The following is a 27,720-nucleotide window of genomic DNA, read 5'->3' as shown; positions in this document are numbered from 1 at the left end:
TGAGATGTTGACTACCTCGCTTGGTGTGCAGGAGGTCGTGGGTTTGATCCTGACGTTAACGATATCTGAGTGAGTGGGTGAGATGTTGACTACATCGCCTGGTGTACAGGAGGTCGTGGGTTCGATCCAGAATCTGACGATGCCTGCTGCTGCTGTAGATGTGGAGTCTGAGTGTCTCTCTCATCATCATCATCATCACGATGACTAGGAGATGTTGACTACCTCGCCCGGTGTCCGGGAGGTCGTGGGTTCCATCCTGACCCCTGACGATGTCTGAGTGAGTGGGTGAGATGTTGACTACCTCGCCTGGTGTGCGGGAGGTCGTGGGATCGAACACTGACCCCTCACGATGTCTGAGTGAGTGGGTGAGATGTTGACTACCTCGCCCGGTGTCCGGGAGGTCGTGGGTTCTACCCCGATCCTCACAATGCCTGCTGCTGTAGATGTGGAGTCTGAGTGTCTCTCTCTCTCACCATCATCATCACGGTGGCTATGAGATGTTGACTACCTCGCCTGGTGTGCGGGAGGTCGTGGGTTCGATCGCGACCCTCACGATGCCTGCTGCTGCTGCTGTAGATGTGGAGTTTGAGTGTCTCTCTCATCATCATCATCACGGTGGCTATGAGATGTTGACTACCTCGCTTGGTGTGCAGGAGGTCGTGGGTTTGATCCTGACGTTAACGATATCTGAGTGAGTGGGTGAGATGTTGACTACATCGCCTGGGGTACAGGAGGTCGTGGGTTCGATCCAGAATCTAACGATGCCTGCTGCTGCTGTAGATGTGGAGTCTGAGTGTCTCTCTCATCATCATCATCATCACGATGACTAGGAGATGTTGACTACCTCGCCTGGTGTACAGGAGGTCGTGGGTTCGATCTGAACCCTGACGATGTCTGAGTGAGTGGGTGAGATGTTGACTACCTCGCCTGGTTTGCAGGAGGTCGTGTTTTCGATCTGAACCCTGACGATGTCTGAGTGAGTGGGTGAGATGTTGACTACCTCGCCTGGTTTGCAGGAGGTCGTGGGTTCGATCCTGACCCCTGACGATGTCTGAGTGAGTGGGTGAGATGTTGACTGCCTCGCCTGGTGTACAGGAGGTCGTGGGTGAGATGTTGACTACCTCGCCTGGAGTACAGGAGGTCGTGGGTTCGATCCTGACCCCTGGCCATGTCTAAGTGAGTGGGTGAGATTTTGACTACCTCGCCTGGTGTGCAGGAGGTCGTGGGTTCGATCCCGATCCTCACGATGCCTGCTGCTGCTGCTGTAGATGTGGAGTCTGAGTGTCTCTCTCTCATCATCATCATCACGATGACTAGGAGATGTTGACTACCTCGCTTGATATGCAGGAGGCCGTGGGTTCGATCCCTATCCTGACGATGCCCGCTGCTGTATATTTGGAGTCTGCGTCTCCTTTCTCTGTCATCATCATCATGGTTGGTATTTATTGACAACCTCGCCTGGTACACAGTAGGTCGTGGGTTCCATCCCGAATCTGACGATGCCATTGCTGTATATGTGAAGTCTGCGTCTTTCCCTATTTCCAAACATCATCACGGTGGCTAGGAGATGTTAACTACCTCGCATGGTATGCAGGAGGTCGTGGGTTCGATCCTGACCCCTGACGATGTCTGAGTGAGTGGGTGAGATGTTGACTACCTCGCCTGGTGTGCAGGAGGTCGTGGGTTCCATCCTGACCCCTGACGATGTCTGCGTGAGTGAGTGGGTGAGATGTTGACTGCCTCGCCTGGTGTACAGGAGGTCGATAGTGGTGATGCTGGGGAGGCTTATCGAAAGGACATCGTCTCACCTGGCTGACGAGCTTCAAGATCTCAGATCCGATCCCCTGACCTGGAATGCAACGAAATCGGGAACCATCATTGGCAGGGGAGAGGCAGGAGAGAGCGTGGAGGGGAATGGAGTGAGATGAGAGGGAGTGGAGTGAGATGAGAGTGGAGTGGAGTGAGATGAGAGTGGAGTGGAGTGAGATGAGAGTGGAGTGGAGTGAGATGAGAGTGGAGTGGAGTGAGATGAGAGGGTGTGGAGTGAGATGAGAGTGGAGTGGAGTGAGATGAGAGGGGAGTGGAGTGAGATGAGAGGGAGGGGAGTGGAGTGAGATGAGAGTGAGGGGAGTGAGATGAGAGTGGAGTGGAGTAAGATGAGAGGGGAGTGGAGTAAGATGAGAGGGGAGTGGAGTGAGATGAGAGTGAGGGGAGTGAGATGAGAGGGGAGTGGAGTAAGATGAGAGGGGAGTGGAGTGAGATGAGAGGGGAGTGGAGTGAGATGAGAGGGAGTGGAGTGAGATGAGAGGGGAGTGGAGTGAGATGAGAGGGAGTGGAGTGAGATGAGAGTGAGGGGAGTGAGATGAGAGGGGAGTGGAGTAAGATGAGAGGGGAGTGGAGTGAGATGAGAGGGGAGTGGAGTGAGATGAGAGGGAGGGGAGTGAGATGAGAGGGAGGGGAGTGAGATGAGAGGGGAGAGGAGTGAGATGAGAGGGGAGAGGAGTGGAGTGAGATGAGAGGGAGTGGAGTGAGATGAGAGGCAGGAGAGAGCGTGGAGTGGAGTGAGATGAGAGTGGAGTGGAGTGAGATGAGAGGGGAGTAGAGTGAGATGAGAGGGGAGTGGAGTGAGATGAGAGGCAGGAGAGAGAGTGGAGTGGAGTGAGATGAGAGTGGAGTGGAGTGAGATGAGAGTGGAGTGGAGTGAGATGAGAGTGGAGTGGAGTGAGATGAGAGTGGAGTGGAGTGAGATGAGAGGGAGTGGAGTGAGATGAGAGGGAGTGGAGTGAGATGAGAGGCAGGAGAGAGAGTGGAGTGGAGTGAGATGAGAGTGGAGTGGAGTGAGATGAGAGTGGAGTGGAGTGAGATGAGAGTGAGTGGAGTGAGATGAGAGGGAGTGGAGTGAGATGAGAGGGGGTAGCGAGGAGCGACTCCTCACCTCGGTATTCCTTCATCACGTAGAAGTCCTCCAGACAGATGCTCTTGCCTGTCCAGGGGTCATAGACGAAGTAAAACATGGCAAAGCCGACTAGGGAGTCACCTGGCGGAGAGCACGCCGAGGCTGGAACAGAGGGGATGACATCACCATTACCATCACGACCATCATCATCATCACCATAATCACCACCATCATCATCATCACCATAATCACCACCATCACCACCATCACCACCATCATCATTACCATAATCACCACCATCATCATCATCACCATAATCACCACCATCACCACCATCAGCACCATCACCACCATCATCATTACCATAATCACCACCATCACCACCATCATCATTACCATAATCACCACCATCATCATCATCACCATAATCACCACCATCACCACCATCACCACCATCACCACCATCATCACCATGATCACCATCATCATCACCATCATTACCATAATCATCACCACCATCATCATTACCATAATCACCACCATCATCATCATCATCACAACCATCATCACCACCATCATCATCAGCACCATCACCACCATCATCATCATCACCACCATCATCACCACCATCACCACCATCATCACCATGATCACCATCATCATCACCATCATTACCATAATCATCACCACCACCATCATCATTACCATAATCACCACCATCATCATCATCACCATAATCACCACCGTCATCATCATCACAACCATCATCATCACCATCATCATCACCACCATCACCACCATCATCATTACCATAATCACCACCATCATCACCACCATCATCATCACCATAATCACCACCATCATCATCATCCCATCGTCATCATCACCACCATCACCATCATCACCACCATCATCATCATTACCACCATCACCACCATCATCATTATCATCATCATCACCACCATCACCACCATCATCATCACCACCATAATCACCACCATCATCATCATTACCATAATCACCACCATCATCATCACCACCATCATCATCATCACCATCACCATCATCACCACCATCACCATCATCATCACCACCATCATCATCACCACCATAATCACCACCATCATCATCATTACCATAATCACCACCATCATCATCATTACCATAATCACCACCATCATCATCACCACCATCATCATCACCATAATCACCACCATCACCACAATCACCATCACCACCACCATCACCACCATCACCACCATCACCACCATCACCACCATCACCACCATCACCACCACCACCACCACCATCTGTGGGTCTCTGTGGGTCTCTATGAATCTCTGGGTCTCTATGGGTCTCTGTGGGTCTCTATGAGTCTCTGAATCTCTGTGGGTCTCTATGAGTCTCTGGATCTCTATGAGTCTCTATGCTTCTCTATGAGTCTCTTCCTTCCGATATTAGGAAGCCACTGGGCGATTTGATGCCACTTTTAAATCATCATCATCATCGTCATCCTCTAGATTCACGAAGTCAATTCATTACAATTGCTTGTTGGTTCTGCGCCTCCCCTAGGTCCACTCTGCCTCAAATGACTCCCTGGTGTAGCGGTGTAGCTCAGTAAAACATCGCTAGCACTGGGGGAGACAAAGGCGGCCGGGCGTGGTGCTGGCCACCCACCCCCTCGTGTGCCACAGTGCCGGTAGTCTTCATAGGCGCTTCTGCTACTCGCTACTCACAGCACTTGCCCCTGCAGCCTGTCACAGGCTACACGGGGGAGCTTTGTCTGTGTATAGGTGCTGCTGCTACTCGCTAACAGCACTTGCCCCTACAGCCTGTCACAGGCTACACGGGGGAGCTTTGTCTGTGTATAGGTCCTGCTGCTACTCTCTAACAGCACTTGCCCCTACAGCCTGTCACAGGCTACACGGGGGACCTTTGTCTGTGTATAGGTGCTGCTGCTACTCGCTAACAGCACTTGCCCTTACAGCCTGTCACAGGCTATACGGGGGACCTTTGCCTTTGGTTACCTTCAACGTCCGTCGGCGGGGATTTCAGTTCAGCGACGAGGCATTGGTAGAAGACACGGTCCCCAAATCCGTCTTGTCGGAGCTCTGAAGACATTGACACAGACACACAGACACACAGACACATAGACACACACACAGACACACACACAGACACGTGCACACAGACACGCGCACACACAGACACACAGACACATAGACACACACACAGACACACACACACAGACACACGCACACACAGACACACAGACACAAACACAGACACACACACACAGACACGTGCACACAGACACGCGCACACACAGACACACACACAGACACACAGACACATAGACACACACAGACACGCGCACACAGACACATAGACACACACACAGACACGCGCACACACAGACATACAGACACATACACACACACATACACGTGCACACGCAGACACACAGAGACACACAGACACGCACACACAGACAGGCACACACAGACAAGCGCACACACAGACACACAGACACACACACAGACACACAGACACGTGCGCACACACACAGAAACACAGACACGCGCACACACAGACGCACAGACAGACATACACGTGCACACACAGACACACAGACACATACACACACACATACACGTGCACACGCAGACACACAGAGACACACAGACACGCAGACACAGACAGGCACACACAGACATGCACACACGCACAGACATTCACACACACACAGACACAGCGAGACACTCACATACACAGAGACACACGCACACACAGACACACACAGACACACACAGACACACGCACAGACATTCACACACATACAAAGACAAAGAACCCCCGTATAGCCTTAACAGACTGTTGGGGCAAGTGCTGTTAACGACCTCCTATGATGGCTACCGGCACGGCACACGAGTGGATGGGTGGCCAGCACCACGCCCGGCCGCCTTTGTCTCCCCAGTGGCGATGTTTACACCAGCTACTCATTTAAGGCTGAGTCGACCTAGCGGAGGCCCAAGACCGGTTCAGATCATCATCATCACCGGTGTTGGCCGTGCACGGGAATCGAACCCGGGTCGCCAGGTTCACAACGCAGCGCCGCTCGATACACCGCACCACCAACACCAGCAGCCGCAATTCACCACCACGTCACGGTGACGTCACCACGGCGCATGTGCCAGGCTAGGTGCACGAGGAGGTCACGGGACAGACTACATCTGCAGAACGTGAAGAATCAGTGGCATCTAGATCTGCAGAACGTGAAAAACCAGTGGCATCTGGATCTGCAGAACCTGAAGAACCAGTGGCATCTACATCTGCAGAACGTGAAGAACCAGTGGCATCTAGATCTGCAGAACGTGAAGAACCAGTGGCATCTACATCTGCAGAGCGTGAAGAACCAGTGGCATCTACATCTGTAGAACGTGATGAACCAGTAGCATCTACATCTGCAGAACATGAAGAACCAGTGGCATCTACATCTACAGCACGTGAAAATCCAGTGACATCTACATCTGTAGAACGTGAAGAACCAGTGGCATCTACATCTGCAGAACATGAAGAACCAGTGGCATCTACATCTGCAGAACATGAAGAACCAGTGGCATCTACATCTACAGAACGTGAAAATCCAGTGACATCTACATCTGCAGAACGTGCAAAACCAGTGGCATCTACATCTGCAGAACGTGAAGAACCAGTGACATCTACATCTACGGAACGTGAAGAACCATTGGCATCTACATCTACAGAACGTGAAGAACCAGTGGCATCTACATCTACAGAACGTGAAGAACCAGTGGCATCTACATCTACAGAACGTGAAGAACCAGTGGCGTCTACATCTACAAAACGTGAAGAACCAGTGGCATCTACATCTACAGAATGTGAAGAACCAGTGGCATCTACATCTGTAGAACGTGAAAAACCAGTGGCATCTACATCTGCAGAATATGAAGAACCAGTGGCATCTACATCTACAGAACGTGAAAAACCAGTGGCATCTACATCTACAGAACGTGAAGAACCAGTGGCATCTACATCTACAGAACGTGAAGAACCAGTGGGATTTACATCAGAACGTGAAGAACCAGTGGAATCTACATCTGTAGAACGTGAAGAACCAGTGGCATCTACATCTACAGAACGCGAAGAACCAGTGGCATCTACATCTGTAGAACGTGGAAAACCAGTGGCATCTACATCTGCAGAACCTGAAGAACCAGTGGCATCTACATCTGCAGAACGTGAAGAACCAGTGGCATCTACATCTGCAGAACCTGAAGAACCAGTGGCATCTACATCTGCAGAACGTGAAGAACCAGTGGCATCTACATCTACAGAACGTGAAGAACCAGTGGCATCTACATCTACAGAACGTAAAGAACCAGTGACATTTACATCTGTAGAACGTGGAAAACCAGTGGCATCTACATCTGTAGGACATGAAGAACCAGTGGCATCTACATCTGCAGAACCTGAAAAACCAGTGGCATCTACATCTGCAGAACGTGAAGAACCAGTGGCATCTACATCTGCAGAACGTGAAGAACCAGTGGCATCTACATCTGTAGAACGTGATGAACCAGTGGCATCTACATCTACAGAATGTGAAGAACCAGTGGCATCTACCTCTGTAGAACGTGAAGAACCAGTGGCATCTACATCTGTAGAACGTGATGAACCAGTGGCATCTACATCTGCTGAACGTGAAGAACCAGTGGCATCTACATCTGCAGAACATAAAGTACCAGTGGCATCTACATCTGCAGTACGTGAAGAACAAGTGGCATCTACATCTGCAGAACGTGAAGAACCAGTGGCATCTACATCTGCAGAACATGAAGAACCAGTGGCATCTACATCTGCAGAACATGAAGAACCAGTGGCATCTACATCTACAGAACCTGAAGAACCAGTGGCATCTACATCTGCAGAACGTGAAGAACCAGTGGCATCTAGATCTGCAGAACGTGAAGAACCAGTGGCATCTACATCTGCAGAGCGTGAAGAACCAGTGGCATCTACATCTGTAGAACGTGAAGAACCAGTGGCATCTACATCTGCAGAACATGAAGAACCAGTGGCATCTACATCTACAGAACGTGAAAATCCAGTGACATCTACATCTGTAGAACGTGAAGAACCAGTGGCATCTACATCTGCAGAACATGAAGAACCAGTGGCATCTACATCTGCAGAACATGAAGAACCAGTGGCATCTACATCTACAGAACGTGAAAATCCAGTGACATCTACATCTGCAGAACGTGCAAAACCAGTGGCATCTACATCTGCAGAACGTGAAGAACCAGTGACATCTACATCTACGGAACGTGAAGAACCATTGGCATCTACATCTACAGAACGTGAAGAACCAGTGGCATCTACATCTACAGAACGTGAAGAACCAGTGGCATCTACATCTACAGAACGTGAAGAACCAGTGGCGTCTACATCTACAAAACGTGAAGAACCAGTGGCATCTACATCTACAGAATGTGAAGAACCAGTGGCATCTACATCTGTAGAACGTGAAAAACCAGTGGCATCTACATCTGCAGAATATGAAGAACCAGTGGCATCTACATCTACAGAACGTGAAAAACCAGTGGCATCTACATCTACAGAACGTGAAGAACCAGTGGCATCTACATCTACAGAACGTGAAGAACCAGTGGGATTTACATCAGAACGTGAAGAACCAGTGGAATCTACATCTGTAGAACGCGAAGAACCAGTGGCATCTACATCTACAGAACGCGAAGAACCAGTGGCATCTACATCTGTAGAACGTGGAAAACCAGTGGCATCTACATCTGCAGAACCTGAAGAACCAGTGGCATCTACATCTGCAGAACGTGAAGAACCAGTGGCATCTACATCTGCAGAACCTGAAGAACCAGTGGCATCTACATCTGCAGAACGTGAAGAACCAGTGGCATCTACATCTACAGAACGTGAAAATCCAGTGACATCTACATCTGCAGAACGTGCAAAACCAGTGGCATCTACATCTGCAGAACGTGAAGAACCAGTGACATCTACATCTACGGAACGTGAAGAACCATTGGCATCTACATCTACAGAACGTGAAGAACCAGTGGCATCTACATCTACAGAACGTGAAGAACCAGTGGCATCTACATCTACAGAACGTGAAGAACCAGTGGCGTCTACATCTACAAAACGTGAAGAACCAGTGGCATCTACATCTACAGAATGTGAAGAACCAGTGGCATCTACATCTGTAGAACGTGAAAAACCAGTGGCATCTACATCTGCAGAATATGAAGAACCAGTGGCATCTACATCTACAGAACGTGAAAAACCAGTGGCATCTACATCTACAGAACGTGAAGAACCAGTGGCATCTACATCTACAGAACGTGAAGAACCAGTGGGATTTACATCAGAACGTGAAGAACCAGTGGAATCTACATCTGTAGAACGTGAAGAACCAGTGGCATCTACATCTACAGAACGCGAAGAACCAGTGGCATCTACATCTGTAGAACGTGGAAAACCAGTGGCATCTACATCTGCAGAACCTGAAGAACCAGTGGCATCTACATCTGCAGAACGTGAAGAACCAGTGGCATCTACATCTGCAGAACCTGAAGAACCAGTGGCATCTACATCTGCAGAACGTGAAGAACCAGTGGCATCTACATCTACAGAACGTGAAGAACCAGTGGCATCTACATCTACAGAACGTGAAGAACCAGTGACATCTACAGAACGTGAAGAACCAGTGGCATCTACATCTGTAGGACATGAAGAACCAGTGGCATCTACATCTGCAGAACCTGAAAAACCAGTGGCATCTACATCTGCAGAACGTGAAGAACCAGTGGCATCTACATCTGCAGAACGTGAAGAACCAGTGGCATCTACATCTGTAGACGTGATGAACCAGTGGCATCTACATCTACAGAATGTGAAGAACCAGTGGCATCTACATCTGTAGAACGTGAAGAACCAGTGGCATCTACATCTGTAGAACGTGATGAACCAGTGGCATCTACATCTGCTGAACGTGAAGAACCAGTGGCATCTACATCTGCAGAACATAAAGTACCAGTGGCATCTACATCTGCAGTACGTGAAGAACAAGTGGCATCTACATCTGCAGAACGTGAAGAACCAGTGGCATCTACATCTGCAGAACGTGAAGAACCAGCGGCATCTACATCTGCAGAACATGAAGAACCAGTGGCATCTACATCTACGGAACGTGAAGAACCAGTGACATCTACATCTAACGAACGTGAAGAACCAGCGGCATCTACATCTACAGAACGTGAAGAACCAGTGGCATCTACATCTACAGAACGTGAAGAACCAGTGACATCTACATCTGTAGAACGTGAAGAACCAGTGGCATCTACATCTGTAGAATGTGAAGAACCAGTGGCATCTACATCTGCAGAACATGAAGAACCAGTGGCATCTACATCTACGGAACGTGAAGAACCAGTGGCATCTACATCTACAGAACGCGAAGAACCAGTGGGATTTACATCAGAACGTGAAGAACCAGTGGAATCTACATCTGTAGAACGTGAAGAACCAGTGGCATCTACATCTACAGAACGCGAAGAACCAGTGGCATCTACATCTGTAGAACGTGGAAAACCAGTGGCATCTACATCTGCAGAACCTGAAGAACCAGTGGCATCTACATCTGCAGAACGTGAAGAACCAGTGGCATCTACATCTGCAGAACCTGAAGAACCAGTGGCATCTACATCTGCAGAACGTGAAGAACCAGTGGCATCTACATCTACAGAACGTGAAGAACCAGTGGCATCTACATCTACAGAACGTAAAGAACCAGTGACATTTACATCTGTAGAACGTGGAAAACCAGTGGCATCTACATCTGTAGGACATGAAGAACCAGTGGCATCTACATCTGCAGAACCTGAAAAACCAGTGGCATCTACATCTGCAGAACGTGAAGAACCAGTGGCATCTACATCTGCAGAACGTGAAGAACCAGTGGCATCTACATCTGTAGAACGTGATGAACCAGTGGCATCTACATCTACAGAATGTGAAGAACCAGTGGCATCTACATCTGTAGAACGTGAAGAACCAGTGGCATCTACATCTGTAGAACGTGATGAACCAGTGGCATCTACATCTGCTGAACGTGAAGAACCAGTGGCATCTACATCTGCAGAACATAAAGTACCAGTGGCATCTACATCTGCAGTACGTGAAGAACAAGTGGCATCTACATCTGCAGAACGTGAAGAACCAGTGGCATCTACATCTGCAGAACGTGAAGAACCAGCGGCATCTACATCTGCAGAACATGAAGAACCAGTGGCATCTACATCTACGGAACGTGAAGAACCAGTGGCATCTACATCTACGGAACGTGAAGAACCAGTGACATCTACATCTAACGAACGTGAAGAACCAGCGGCATCTACATCTACAGAACGTGAAGAACCAGTGGCATCTACATCTACAGAACGTGAAGAACCAGTGACATCTACATCTGTAGAACGTGAAGAACCAGTGGCATCTACATCTGTAGAATGTGAAGAACCAGTGGCATCTACATCTGCAGAACATGAAGAACCAGTGGCATCTACATCTACGGAACGTGAAGAACCAGTGGCATCTACATCTACAGAACGCGAAGAACCAATGGCATCTACATCTGTAGAACGTGGAAAACCAGTGGCATCTACATCTGCAGAACCTGAAGAACCAGTGGCATCTACATCTGCAGAACGTGAAGAACCAGTGGCATCTACATCTACAGAACGTGAAGAACCAGTGGCATCTACATCTACAGAACGTAAAGAACCAGTGACATTTACATCTGTAGAACGTGGAAAACCAGTGGCATCTATATCTGTAGAACATGAAGAACCAGTGGCATCTACATCTGCAGAACCTGAAAAACCAGTGGCATCTACATCTGCAGAACGTGAAGAACCAGTGGCATCTACATCTGCAGAACGTGAAGAACCAGTGGCATCTACATCTGTAGAACGTGATGAACCAGTGGCATCTACATCTACAGAATGTGAAGAACCAGTGGCATCTACATCTGTAGAACGTGAAGAACCAGTGGCATCTACATGTGCAGAACATAAAGTACCAGTGGCATCTACATCTGCAGAACGTGAAGAACCAGTGGCATCTACATCTGCAGAACATAAAGTACCAGTGGCATCTACATCTGCAGTACGTGAAGAACCAGTGGCATCTACATCTGCAGAACGTGAAGAACCAGTGGCATCTACATCTGCAGAACGTGAAGAACCAGCGGCATCTACATCTGCAGAACATGAAGAACCAGTGGCATCTACGGAACGTGAAGAACCAGTGGCATCTACATCTACGGAACGTGAAGAACCAGTGACATCTACATCTAACGAACGTGAAGAACCAGTGGCATCTACATCTACAGAACGTGAAGAACCAGAGGCATCTACATCTACAGAACGTGAAGAACCAGTGACATCTACATCTGCAGAACCTGAAAAACCAGTGGCATCTACATCTGCAGAACGTGAAGAACCAGTGGCATCTACATCTGCAGAACGTGAAGAACCAGTGGCATCTACATCTGTAGAACGTGATGAACCAGTGGCATCTACATCTACAGAATGTGAAGAACCAGTGGCATCTACATCTGTAGAACGTGAAGAACCAGTGGCATCTACATCTGTAGAACGTGATGAACCAGTGGCATCTACATCTGCTGAACGTGAAGAACCAGTGGCATCTACATCTGCAGAACATAAAGTACCAGTGGCATCTACATCTGCAGTACGTGAAGAACAAGTGGCATCTACATCTGCAGAACGTGAAGAACCAGTGGCATCTACATCTGCAGAACGTGAAGAACCAGCGGCATCTACATCTGCAGAACATGAAGAACCAGTGGCATCTACATCTACGGAACGTGAAGAACCAGTGGCATCTACATCTACGGAACGTGAAGAACCAGTGACATCTACATCTAACGAACGTGAAGAACCAGCGGCATCTACATCTACAGAACGTGAAGAACCAGTGGCATCTACATCTACAGAACGTGAAGAACCAGTGACATCTACATCTGTAGAACGTGAAGAACCAGTGGCATCTACATCTGTAGAATGTGAAGAACCAGTGGCATCTACATCTGCAGAACATGAAGAACCAGTGGCATCTACATCTACGGAACGTGAAGAACCAGTGGCATCTACATCTACAGAACGCGAAGAACCAATGGCATCTACATCTGTAGAACGTGGAAAACCAGTGGCATCTACATCTGCAGAACCTGAAGAACCAGTGGCATCTACATCTGCAGAACGTGAAGAACCAGTGGCATCTACATCTACAGAACGTGAAGAACCAGTGGCATCTACATCTACAGAACGTAAAGAACCAGTGACATTTACATCTGTAGAACGTGGAAAACCAGTGGCATCTATATCTGTAGAACATGAAGAACCAGTGGCATCTACATCTGCAGAACCTGAAAAACCAGTGGCATCTACATCTGCAGAACGTGAAGAACCAGTGGCATCTACATCTGCAGAACGTGAAGAACCAGTGGCATCTACATCTGTAGAACGTGATGAACCAGTGGCATCTACATCTACAGAATGTGAAGAACCAGTGGCATCTACATCTGTAGAACGTGAAGAACCAGTGGCATCTACATGTGCAGAACATAAAGTACCAGTGGCATCTACATCTGCAGAACGTGAAGAACCAGTGGCATCTACATCTGCAGAACATAAAGTACCAGTGGCATCTACATCTGCAGTACGTGAAGAACCAGTGGCATCTACATCTGCAGAACGTGAAGAACCAGTGGCATCTACATCTGCAGAACGTGAAGAACCAGCGGCATCTACATCTGCAGAACATGAAGAACCAGTGGCATCTACGGAACGTGAAGAACCAGTGGCATCTACATCTACGGAACGTGAAGAACCAGTGACATCTACATCTAACGAACGTGAAGAACCAGTGGCATCTACATCTACAGAACGTGAAGAACCAGAGGCATCTACATCTACAGAACGTGAAGAACCAGTGACATCTACATCTGTAGAACGTGAAGAACCAGTGGCATCTACATCTGTAGAACGTGAAGAAGCAGTAGCATCTACATCTGTAGAAGGTGAAGAACCAGCGGCATCTACATCTGCAGAACATGAAGAACCAGTGGCATCTACATCTACGGAACGTGAAGGACCAGTGGCATCTACATCTACAGAACGCGAAGAACCAGTGGCATCTACATCTGTAGAACGTGGAAAACCAGTGGCATCTACATCTGCAGAACCTGAAGAACCAGTGGCATCTACATCTGCAGAACGTGAAGAACCAGTGGCATCTACATCTGCAGAACCTGAAGAACCAGTGGCATCTACATCTGCAGAACGTGAAGAACCAGTGGCATCTACATCTACAGAACGTGAAGAACCAGTGGCATCTACATCTACAGAACGTAAAGAACCAGTGACATCTACATCTGTAGAACGTGGAAAACCAGTGGCATCTACATCTGTAGAACATGAAGAACCAGTGGCATCTACATCTGCAGAACCTGAAGAACCAGTGGCATCTACATCTGCAGAACGTGAAGAACCAGTGGCATCTACATCTGCAGAACGTGAAGAACCAGTGGCATCTACATCTGTAGAACGTGATGAACCAGTGGCATCTACATCTACAGAATGTGAAGAACCAGTGGCATCTACATCTGTAGAACGTGAAGAACCAGTGGCATCTACATCTGCAGAACATAAAGTACCAGTGGCATCTACATCTGCAGAACGTGAAGAACCAGTGGCATCTACATCTGCAGAACATAAAGTACCAGTGGCATCTACATCTGCAGTACGTGAAGAACCAGTGGCATCTACATCTGCAGAACGTGAAGAACCAGTGGCATCTACATCTGCAGACCGCGAAGAACCAGTGGCATCTACATCTGCAGAACGTGAAGAACCAGCGGCATCTACATCTGCAGAACATGAAGAACCAGTGGCATCTACATCTACGGAACGTGAAGAACCAGTGACATCTACATCTGTAGAACGTGAAGAACCAGTGACATCTACATCTACAGAACGTGAAGAACCAGTGACATCTACAGAACGTGAAGAACCAGTGGCATCTACAGAACGTGAAGAACCAGTGGCATCTACATCTACAGAACGTGAAGAACCAGTGGCATCTACATCTACAGAACGCGAAGAACCAGTGACATCTACATCTGTAGAACGTGAAGAACCAGTGGCATCTACATCTGTAGAACGTGAAGAACCAGTGGCATCTACATCTGTAGAAGGTGAAGAACCAGCGGCATCTACATCTGAAGAACATGATGAACCAGTGGCATCTACATCTACGGAACGTGAAGAACCAGTGGCATCTACATCTACAGAACGTGAAGAACCAGTGACATCTACAGAACGTGAAGAACCAGTGGCATCTACATCTACAGGAGATTATACAACTTTAAAGCCATCCCCCGTGTTTAGTGTACATGCCGTACAACGCATTTGAAATTGACAGGAATTAAAGCTGTGCTTACGAACAAATCGACTTACTAACCGACCTATGGACCCTGACTTGTTCGTAAGTAGCGACGTCCCCGTACCGACAAATACAACCAGACAGAGGGAGACCTTGACCGAGGGTGTGAACTCAGGTGTCACCTTGCTCTGTGAGGTGAACATCATCACCCAGCTTCTCGTACGTGGCCAGTTCCTGATGAAACACAAACACACACACAGGGACTTACACACAGAGACTCACACACAAACACACAGAGACTTACACACAGAGACTTACACACACACAGAGACTTACACACACAGACTTACACACACACACACACAGAGACTTACACACACACACAGAGACTTACACACAGAGACTTACACACAGAGACTTACACACACAGAGACTTACACACACACACAGAGACTTACACACAGAGACTTACACACACACAGACTTACACACAGAGACTTACACACACACACACAGAGACTTACACACAGAGACTTACACACACACACAGAGACTTACACACAGAGACTTACACACACAGAGACTTACACACAGAGACTTACACACACACACAGAGACTTACACACAGAGACTTACACACACACAGAGACTTACACACAGAGACTTACACACACACAGAGACTTACACACACAGACTTACACACAGAGACTTACACACAGAGACTTACACACACACACAGAGACTTACACACAGAGACTTACACACACAGGGACTTACACACAGAGACTTACACACAGAGACTTACACACACAGAGAGACTTACACACACACACAGACTTCCACACAGATACTTACACACACACACAGACTTACACGCACACACAGACGTACACACACATACAGAGACTTACACACAGAGACTTACACACACAGACAGAGACTCACACACACAGACAGAGACTTACACACACACACAAAGACTTACAGATACACACACACAGACAGAGACTCACACACACAGACAGAGACTTACACACACACACACAGACTTACACACATAGAGACTTACACACACAGAGACTGACACACACACAGAGACTTACACACACAGAGACAGAGGTTTACACACACAGAGACTTACACACACACAGACTTACACACACAGACAGAGACTTACACACAAACACAGACAGAGACTTACACACACACAGAGACTTACACGTACTTACACACACACGTAGACTTACACACACACAGAGGCTTACACACACACACAGACAGAGACTTACACACACAGAGACTTACACACACACTTACACACACACAGAGACTTACACACACAGAAACTTACACACGCAGAAACTTACACACACACATAAACTTACACACACAGACAACAGCAAGAACCGCCATTCGCCATTAAGCGGCGGTGACGTCACCACGACGCTTGTGCCAGGCCATGTGCACTTTGAGGCCACGTGAAGTGTCAAACGCCCGCTGGCAGGAGGTCACGGTGCAGACCCAGGTGCCACAGGTCGAATGATTGAGATAACTGAGATGACTGGCTAATGCACCACCTGTGCCCCCTACTGTGCCAACCTGCTGTGCTTTAGCCACCCGGGGCTCCACTCGTTGTTGTTGGAGGGTGACTGCCTCCAACTGCCCAGTAGCGTCCTTCACGAGCCTCCTCCACAGAGGCCGATCTTGACATCGCTGGTACCAGTCATCGGCAAGACCACTCAGCTCCACGTCCTCCGTACCACATCACTCCATCTCTTCTCTAGCCCGTGCCGCTCCCGTTTAGCCCCCTCAATCCGGCCGAACAAAAGCTGTTTTGGCATGCGGTGGCTGGGCATGCGGGCTACATGAACCAGCCAACGCAACCTTGCCCGCCGGAGGAGGTCACCGATGGGACCTTGCCCGGATCTTTCAAAGATTTGGATCATCAGGCTAGCCTAAATGTTTCTAACCAGCGAAGATGTTCCATTAGGGGAGTCCATGTTTCGCAAGCGTAGAGAAGGGAGGGAATGACCGTGGCCGAGAAGACCTGAAGCTTAGTGTGGAGTGACAAACCAGGTAGCTTCCGCATAGCGTTACACAACCGATGAAAAGATATTGCTGCTCGACTGATTCGGAGTGATACCTCTGCTGTTAAACTGGAACCGGTCATAAGCACACTGCCCAGGTATGGGAAACTCTCCACTCTCTCCACAACTGCCCCATCACCGATTGGGAGTTGTTGGGGTGGAGTGTCCGATGGTACAAAATACCCAGGCAGGTGCTTAGTTTTGGTGGGGCTGATGGTAAGGCCCCATCTCTAAGTGTCACGCTCCAGTCTCAGCAGCAGCATCTCCAACTCCTCCTCTGAATGAGCAGCTATTACCAAATCATCGGCATACATAACGTGGTTGAGCAATAGGGAGCCATCCCTTGACCGCACCCGGGCATCGATCAGCCTCCCATTATATCTGTACCAAATGGAGATTCCCCCGGTTCAGCTATTGAAGGCTTCACGAACTACGTGGTCAAAATAGATGTTAAATAATGTGGGAGCCAGAGGACATCCCTGTCGCACCCCAAGGTGTACAGGGAATGGCTCTGACTCCCGGCCACGTAGTTTTACCCGGGCCCGCTCACCATCATGAAGCTGCTTAACCACGTGGGAACTTATCATCATCACGTGGGATGCCATAGCAGAAGCCATATTCTCTGAACGCACGTTTATAGACCCGTAGAGACCCACAGAGACCCATAGAGTCCCATACAGAGTCCACACAGAGAACCGTGCTCATAGAGACCCGTACTAAAACTAGAAACAATGTTTTACTTTGACAGGGTAAGCAAGGTCTGCTGAGCTACGTAGCTCGTAATTTTTACAGAAGCCATCACAAAGAATGGCGGCTCAACCACGTGTGAGCTCATCATCATCACGTGGGACGCCATAGCAGAAGCCATTTTCTCTGAACGCACGTTCATAGACCCGTAGAGACCCACAGCGACCCACAGAGACCCACGCAGAGAACCGTGCTCATAGAGACCCGTACTAAAACTAGAAACAATGTTTTACTTTGACAGGGTAAGCAAGGTCCGCTGAGCTACGTAGCTCGTAATTTTTTACAGAAGCCATCACAAAGAATGGCTGCTCAACCACGTGTGACCTCATCATCATCACGTGGGACGCCATAGCAGAAGCCATTTTCTCTTAACGCACGTTTATAGACCCGTAGAGACCCACAGAGACCCACAGAGACCCACAGAGACCCACAGAGACCCACAGAGACCCACAGAGACCAACAGAGACTCATAGAGACTCACAGAGACCAACAGAGACTCATAGAGACTCACAGAGACCCACAGAGACTCATAGAGACTCATAGAGACTCACAGAGACTCGCAGAGACCGACAGAGACCCACATAGACCCACAGAGACTCATAGAGACTCACAGAGACCCACAGAGACCCACAGAGACCCACACAGACATCCGTGCTCATAGAGACCCGTTCTAAAACCATAAACGCTTTTTTGCTTCGCCAGAACAGGAAGGTGCTGTTAAACGCTACGCGCCAAGTTTTTCACAGAAGCGAAACTGCCCACCATAAACTTGACGATTTCTCCGGCAAGTGGAGGGCCCTTTATTCAGACCCAATGCCCGTAAGCCGTAGCCATGAAGAACAACAGTGGTGGGGGCCAAATCTTCCAGGTGGTCTGGGGGTCACACCCCCCTTACCCCCCAGAAAAATAAAAAAATACTAAATTTGAAAACGAATTTCCTGCCTTAAATATTGAACAATTCACTAACACGTAGGATGGACTTTTAAAAAAGAAAATATTATTTAACAATAATGTCTTAACAGTGTTATTGTATTTACACTCCTCTGTTTTTAAAATATATATATTTGTAACCTTTTCTTGTTCCATTGTATGTTAACGGCAGAGAGATTAGCGATTTATAAAGTACAACCATAACCACAATCATGCGAACGTACATCCATTTTATAGCAAAGGCATTACGGCCTTGTTACGATTTATCGTCACCATCGTCACCGCGGGGGGAGTTTATAGCCGCAGCAAAAAGTAAACACCACGGCCACTACACACGTGACCCTTGGGCGTGGAGGGGCAGACACAAGAAATTCATGGTACACGCGACCACGGTGGGAAACATTCAACCACCCGACCACCCGACACAGCCAACTTGTAAGGGTTGTCACGTACACAGAATGGAGTCAATTCGTCACTAGTACGGCACTAGTGTGTAGCGTAGTGTGTAGTGTAGTGTACTAGTGCAGCACTAGTGTGTAGTGTAGTGTGTAGTGTATAGTGTAGTGTAGTGTGTAGTGTACTAGTACAGCACTAGTGTGTAGTGTAGTGTGTAGTGTAGTGTACTAGTACAGCACTAGTGTGTAGTGTAGTGTGTAATGTAGTGTACTAGTACAGCACTAGTGTGTAGTGTAGTGTCTAGTGTAGTGTACTAGTACAGCACTAGTGTGTAGTGTAGTGTATAGTGTAGTGTACTAGTACAGCACTAGTACAGCACTAGTGTAGAGTGTGGTGTATAGTATAGTGTATAGTGTAGTGTATAGTGTATTGTATAGTGTAGTGTATAGTGTAGTGTATAGTGTAGTATACTAGTACAGCACTAGTGTGTAGTGTAGTGTATAGTGTAGTGTATAGTGTAGTATACTAGTACAGCACTAGTGTATAATGTAGTGTATAGTGTAGTATACTAGTACAGCACTAGTGTATAGTGTAGTGTATAGTGTAGTATATAGTGTAGTATCTAGTGTAGTATACTAGTACAGCACTAGTGTATAGTGTAGTGTATAGTGTAGTGTATAGTATAGTATACTAGTACAGCACTAGTGTATAGTGTAGTGTATAGTGTAGTGTATAGTGTAGTATACTAGTACAGCACTAGTGTATAGTGTAGTGTATGGTGTAGTATATAGTATACTAGTACAGCACTAGACACCCATAGAGATCCATAGAGACCCACAGAGACCCACAGAGACTCACAAAAACCCATAGAGACCCACAGAGACCCACAGAGTCCCACAGAGACTCACAAAAACCCATAGAGACCCACAGAGAGCCACAGAAACCCATAGAGACCCACAGAGACCCACAGAGACCCACAAGGTCCCACAGAGACCCATAGAGACGCACAGAGACCCATAGAGACCCACAGAGTCCCACAGAGACCCATAGAGACCCACAGAGACCCACATAGTCCCACAGAGACCCACAGAGACCCACAGAAACCTATAGAGACCCACAGAGCCCCACAGAGACCCACAGCGACCCACAGAAACCCACAGAGACCCACAGTGTCCCCCAGAGACCCACAGAGACCCACAGAAACCCATAGAGACCCACAGAGAGCCACAGTCGTAGAGACCCACACTGGACCTCTAAAATCGTTTCACTTGACCAGGATAAGTCCCCGATGAGCTGCTGAGGCATAGCTCTTTTAATCAGGCGTGAAACTGCCCATTACAGATTACAGATAGCGCAACCAAGTGGTAGCTTCATCTTCATCATCATCGTCATCATCACGTGGACATTCATAGCTGCCGCATACTTCTCTCCGTGCGTCTATAACTTCGTCGCGACGAAACACGAAACGGAACAATGGACCGGCAGCAAAACGGCTGCCGTTCAAACGCCACAAACGCCAAACTGAAACCTCGAACGGGGTTATCGTCCTCGCTTAGCATTCAACCCCACAATGCTTGTGGTGTGAATGCAAACAAACACACACAGACACACACAAAACAACTCCGTGGTTAAATTTTGCTTTAAAGCTTTCGTGACTGCAGTAATTCATATTCTTAGTTTTTTTTCGGTAAAGTCACGTTGAAGAGAAACAACAAAATAATAAAATATATATATATAAAACAATACAAAAAATTCTCACGACGTTTCGACCATAACTCAAACGGTCATCTTCAGGTGTGTTGGTTTGCATAAATTTATTTTTAAAACGGCGCATTTATTTATTTATTTAAAAAACGTTTGCGCCACGCGCAACGATTTGGCAGTTTGCCCAGGACTAGTCCATCTATATTTTGAAAAGAGGACCGTTTGAGTTATGGTCGAAACGTCGTGATAATTTTTTATTGTTATATATATTTTATTATTTTGTTGTTTCTCTTCAACGTGACTTTACCGAAAAAAACTAAGAATATAACTCCGTGGTTCTTTCGGTAAAGTCACGGAGCTCTTTTGCACCTACGCGGACTATTGGATGCTATTGATGCCCCCAGGGTCTGGAATGCTATTGCCAATAAACTGCGACTTGAATCACTACCTGTGAGATGTTCACTCAAAACCGCTCTGGAGGAGTTGTACAACCCCGTAGCTGCCACTGCTTATTCAAGCGGCCTAAAATACGGCTGTAGATTTTGGTGTTATAATTCATTTACGTAGTTTATTGTAAAACAAAAAAAAAATTCGGTCACAGTCCCTATGATCACACTGTTACATTGCATTTATGGCTTTTATTTTGGTGATTTCGAAAACGTGTTTTTTTGGGGGTTTTGGCCATGTTTTTGTTTATTGTAGAACGGAGTTAGACTGATGTCCTTAATCTTAGTTGTCTTAGTTATCATTCGACCTCCTTTGCCAGTATAAAAAATGTAATAATTGGGGTTTTTCCCCCTTTTTTCTGGTAACAAAACTGAAACCTTTTGATTTTACAAGGATTCATGTTTACCGCATTAACCACAATACCTGCAGTCAAAATGCAAACAAAAAAACATTACTATGATAATATAATATGTTGTTGTTCTTGTTGTTCTTGGTGTTATTTTGACTTGCATCCCACTGGGATTTTTTTACACACAGCGTTGGTGGTGTGCACGGGGCTGTTTCAGGAATATTTTTTATGTTTTTTTTTGCAAAGGATTTTCTGTTTGCACAGTCACACATAAAGTCACTTTAAGATGTTTTTCTTGTTCACGTTTTTTTGTTTGTTGCTGTTGCACCCGATTCAAGAGCCGAATGGGCTCACAGGGCTATACCAAAATAAATGAAAACAATGAAACTATGAACTTTGCCGAAGAGAAGCGGGGCCTGTGGACTACTGCAGTCACGAAGGCTTGAAATCAAGATTTAAAAAAAATCGAAACATAGTCCTCGACTCGCGATGGAGATGCGCTACGGACGACCACATCGTGAAGTCAAAAATATCGTAAGTCGAAGATGGCCTAGAGCTACCCCAGGAGTCTTAAAGAATGGCGATAATTGGGCAAAAGCAGAGCGATTCACAGTACCGTACTGTATAAACTACATTCTGTACGTATTTATTAATTACAATACTGTATTGCGCGGTAAAAATGTAAAGTAAAAAAAACACAAGGTAAATTCTTAGCCTACCTATATGAACTGCAATTTAACAGAACGGTTTTTTTTCAGGAAACAATCCTCCTATCTGCTATATATATAAAAAAAACTTTTAACATGCATTTGTAGTGTTGTAAATATGGACGGATAAACTTCTTTACGAGGCACACTCTGGTTTTAAAGTCTTTGCTCCGACACGGTCACGAACACACACAAGGGGTATGACGGTCCCGTTACCCGATACCTAGGGAGGCACGGCCTCCTGGCTTGGCGGGACCTACTCACTGGTGACCCGCTAGCCTAACGTCCTCCTGGTCTATGCACTGAGCCCCAGATCAGTGTAAGGCTTGGAGCCAGGGTCCTGTCTATCCAGGACCGATTCTCCCCTGACCAATGGTCTACACTGAGCCCCATCCCTCTACAAGGGCTCTAAGACTTGGGTCCAGGGTCCTGTCTATCCAGGACCGATTCTCCCCTGACCAATGGTCTACACTGAGCCCCATCCCTCTACAAGGGCTCTAAGACTTGGGTCCAGGGTCCTGTCTATCCAGGACCGATTCTCCCCTGACCAATGGTCTACACTGAGCCCCATCCCTCTACAAGGGCTGTAAGACTTGGGTCCAGGGTCCTGTCTATCCAGGACTGATTCTCCCCCTACCGCTGGTCTACACTGAGCTCCAGCCCCTTTAGAAGGGCTGTAAGACTTGGGTACAGGGTCCTGTCTATCCAGGACCGATTCTCCCCTCACCGCTGGTCTACACTGAGCCCCAGCCCTCTACAAGGGCTGTAAGACTTGGGTACAGGGTCCTGTCTATCCAGGACCAATTCTCCCCTGACCAATGGTCTACACTGAGCCCCATCCCTCTACAAGGGCTGTAAGACTTGGGTCCAGGGTCCTGTCTATCCAGGACTGATTCTCCCCTTACCGCTGGTCTACGCTGAGCCCCAGCTCTCTACAAGGGCTGTAAGACTTGGGTCCAGGGTCCTGTCTATCCAGGACTGATTCTCCCCCTACCGCTGGTCTATACACTGAGCCCCATCCCTCTACAAGGGCTGTAAGACTTGGGTCCAGGGTCCTGTCTATCCAGGACCGATTCTCCCCTGACCAATGGTCTACACTGAGCCCCATCCCTCTACAAGGGCTGTAAGACTTGGGTCCAGGGTCCTGTCTAACCAGGACCGATTCTCCCCTGACCAATGGTCTACACTGAGCCCCATCCCTTTACAAGGGCTGTAAGACTTGGGTACAGGGTCCTGTCTATCCAGGACTGATTCTCCCCTGACCAATGGTCTATACACTGAGCCCCATCCCTCTACAAGGGCTGTAAGACTTGGGTCCAGGGTCCTGTCTATCCAGGACTGATTCTCCCCTCACCGCTGGTCTATACACTGAGCCCCATCCCTCTACAAGGGCTGTAAGACTTGGGTCCAGGGTCCTGTCTATCCAGGACCGATTCTCCCCTCACCAATGGTCTACGCTGAGCCCCAGCTCTCTACAAGGGCTGTAAGACTTGGGTCCAGGGTCCTGTCTATCCAGGACTGATTCTCCCCCTACCGCTGGTCTACACTGAGCCCCGTCCCTCTACAAGGGCTGGAAGACTTGGGTCCAGGGTCCTGTCTATCCACGACCGATTCTCCCCTGACCAATGGTCTACACTGAGCCCCATCCCTTTACAAGGGCTGTAAGACTTGGGTACAGGGTCCTGTCTATCCAGGACCGATTCTCCCCTGACCAATGGTCTACACTGAGCCCCATTCCTCTACAAGGGCTGTAAGACTTTGGTACAGGGTCCTATCTATCCAGGACCGATTCTCCCTTCACCGCTGGTCTACGCTGAGCCCCAGCCCTCTACAAGGGCTGTAAGACTTGGGTCCAGGATCCTGTCTAACCAGGACCGATTCTCCCCTGACCAATGGTCTACACTGAGCCCCATCCCTTTACAAGGGCTGTAAGACTTGGGTACAGTGTCCTGTCTATCCAGGACCGATTCTCCCCTGACCAATGGTCTACACTGAGCCCCATTCCTCTACAAGGGCTGTAAGACTTGGGTCCAGGGTCCTGTCTATCCAGGACAGATTCTCCCCTGACCAATGGTCTACACTGAGCCCCATCCCTCTACAAGGGCTGTAAGACTTGGGTCCAGGGTCCTGTCTATCCAGGACTGATTCTCCCCCTACCGCTGGTCTATACACTGAGCCCCATCCCTCTACAAGGGTTCTTAGACTTGGGTCCAGGGTCCTGTCTATCCAGGACTGATTCTCCCCTCACCGCTGGTCTACACTGAGCCTCAGCCCTCTACAAGGGCTGTAAGACTTGGGTCCAGGGTCCTGTCTATCCAGGACCGATTCTCCCCTGACCAATGGTCTACACTGAGCCCCATCCCTCTACAAGGGCTGTAAGACTTGGGTACAGGGTCCTGTCTATCCAGGACCGATTCTCCCCTCACCGCTGGTCTACACTGAGCCCCATCCCTTTAGAAGGGCTGTAAGACTTGGGTCCAGGGTCCTGTCTATCCAGGACCGATTCTCCCCTGACCAATGGTCTACACTAAGCCCCATTCCTCTACAAGGGCTATAAGACTTGGGTCCAGGGTCCTGTCTATCCAGGACTGATTCTCCCCCTACCGCTGGTCTACACTGAGCTCCAGCCCCTTTAGAAGGGCTGTAAGACTTGGGTCCAGGGTCCTGTCTATCCAGGACTGATTCTCCCCCGACCATTGATCTACACTGAGCCCAAGCCCTGTACAAAGGCTCTGAGGCTTGGGTCCAGGGTCCTGTCTATCCAGGACCGATTCTCCCCTGACCAATGGTCTACACTGAGCCCCATCCCTTTACAAGGGCTGTAAGACTTGGGTACAGGGTCCTGTCTATCCAGGACTGATTCTCCCCTTACCGCTGGTCTACGCTGAGCCCCAGCTCTCTACAAGGGCTATAAGACTTGGGTCCAGGGTCCTGTCTATCCAGGACTGATTCTCCCCCTACCGCTGGTCTATACACTGAGTGAGTGAGCCGGTGAAATAGTGGGTGAGTGAATGAGTGGCTGGGTGAGTGACATCGTGATTTTGTGGGTGAGTGAATGGTTGGGTGAGTGAATGAGTGGCTGGGTGAGTGAGCGGGTGAGTGAGCGGGTGAGTGTGTGGGTGAGTGAATAATTGGCTGGGTGAGTGTGTGGGTGAGTGAACGAGTGGCTGGGTGAGTGAACGGGTGAGTGTGTGGGTGAGTGAATGTTTGGGTGAGTGAATGAGTGGCTGGGTGAGTGAGCGTGTGAGTGTGTGGGTGGGTGAATGAGTGGCTGGGTGAGCGAGTGGGTGAGTGAGCGGGTGAGTGAGCGGGTGAGTGAGCAGGTGAGTGAATGACTGGCTGGGTGAGTGAACGGTTGAGTGTGTGGGTGAGTGTGTGGGTGAGTGAATGAGTGGCTGGGTGAGTGAGCGGGTGAGTGTGTGGATGATTGAATGAGTGGCTGGGTGAGTGAGCGGGTGAGTATGTGGATGAGTGAATGAGTGACTGGGTGAGTGAGCGGGTGAGTGCGTGCGCGAGTGAATGAGTGGCTGGGTGAGTGAGCGGGTGAGTGTGTGGGTGAGTGAATGAGTGGCTGGGTGAGTGTGTGGGTGAGTGAATGAGTGGCTGAGTGAGTGAGCGGGTGAATTAGTGGGTTAGTGAATGAGTGGCTGGGTGAGTGAGCGGGTGAGTGTGTGGGTGATTGTGTGGGTGAGTGAATGAGTGGCTGAGTGAGTGAGCGGGTGAGTGAGCGGGTGAGTGAATGAGTGGCTGGCTGAGTGAGCGGGTGAGTGAGCTGGTGAGTGTGCGGGTGAGTGAGCGGGTGAGTGAGCGGGTGAGTGAATGAGTGAGCGGGTGAGTGAGCTGGTGAGTGGCTGGGTGAGTGGCTGGGTGAGTGGCTGGTTGAGTGGTTGGGTGGCTGGGTGAGTGGCTGGGTGAGTGATTGAGTGAGCTGGCGAGTGAGTGGGTGAGTGGCTGGGTGAGTGAGTGACAGAGCTCACCTTGATCATCCGGAGGATCCCCTTGCAGTCGTCTGCGCATGCGCGTCTGATGTTGAAATTTTCCATTGCTGAGAGTGAATGCGAGCTGGGTAGACCGGCACCACTGAACCATTAGGGAGTGATGGCCGAGTGAGCCGCTAGTTTAAGAGGAGCCTAGACACCTGACCCCTAGGATTGACGTTAGAATGACACTTTTATAGCGCTCAAAGACTTGGTGGGCGGGGTCTAGTGAGAGTGGGCGGGGCCTACGGCGGGTGCGTGGGTGGATGGGCGAGTGAGTGGAAGGGTGAGTGGGTGGGTTAGTGAGTGAATTCTTGGGTGAGTGGGCGAGTGGATGGGTGAGTGAGTGGGTGAGTGAGTGTTTTAATGGGTGAGTGGATGGGTGAGTGGGTGAGTGAGTGGATCCTTGGGTGAGTGGGCGAATGGATGGGTAAGTGAGTGGGTGGGTGAGTGAGCGAATTAATGGGTGAGTGGGTGAGTGGATAGTTGAGTGAGTGGGTGAGTGAGTTAATTAATGGGTAAGTGGGTGAGTGGATGGGTGAGTGAGTGGGTGAGTGAGCGAATTAATGGGTAAGTGGGTGAGTGGATGGGTGAGTGAGTGGGTGAGTGAGTGAATTCTTGGGTGAGTGGGCGAGTGGATGGGTGAGTGAGTGGGTGATTGAGCGAATTAATGTGCGAGTGGGTGAGTGGATGAATGAGTGAGTGGGTGAGTGAGCGAATTAATGGGTAAGTGGGTGAATGGATGGGTGAGTGAGTGAATTCTTGGGTGAGTGGGCGAGTGGATGGGTCAGTGAGTGGGTGAGTGAGCGAATTAATGGGTGAGTGGGTGAGTTGATGGGTGAGTGAGTGGGTGAGTGAGTGAATTAATGGGTGAGTGGGTGAGTGGATGGGTGAGTGGGTGGGTGAGTGAGTGAATTAATGGGTGAGTGGGTGAGTGGATGGGTGAGTGAG

General features: G+C 48.8%; 1 protein-coding gene across 1 annotated transcript in view; it reads right to left on the bottom strand.

The window, feature by feature from the left end:
- Nucleotides 1-27,105, bottom strand: part of LOC116958043 (diamine acetyltransferase 1-like) — a 36,081-nt gene extending 8,976 nt beyond the window's left edge. The window contains exons 1-5 of the mRNA XM_076055235.1: nt 26,770-27,105; nt 15,607-15,658; nt 4,924-5,007; nt 2,936-3,058; nt 1,809-1,849 (exon numbers count right to left, since the gene is read on the bottom strand). Of these exons, the coding sequence (XP_075911350.1) occupies nt 1,809-1,849; nt 2,936-3,058; nt 4,924-5,007; nt 15,607-15,658; nt 26,770-26,835 (366 nt within the window). The 5' untranslated portion in view covers nt 26,836-27,105. The remainder of the gene's footprint in view (nt 1-1,808; nt 1,850-2,935; nt 3,059-4,923; nt 5,008-15,606; nt 15,659-26,769) is intronic.
- Between the last annotated feature and the right edge of the window lie 615 nt (nt 27,106-27,720).

The sequence above is a fragment of the Petromyzon marinus genome, chromosome 70 (assembly GCF_048934315.1).
Source record: "Petromyzon marinus isolate PM22_M1 ecotype Great Lakes invasive population chromosome 70, UKy_Petmar_22M1.pri1.0, whole genome shotgun sequence".
Classification (NCBI taxonomy): Eukaryota; Metazoa; Chordata; class Hyperoartia; order Petromyzontiformes; family Petromyzontidae; genus Petromyzon; species Petromyzon marinus.
This window is presented reverse-complemented; position numbering and strand designations above follow the sequence as displayed.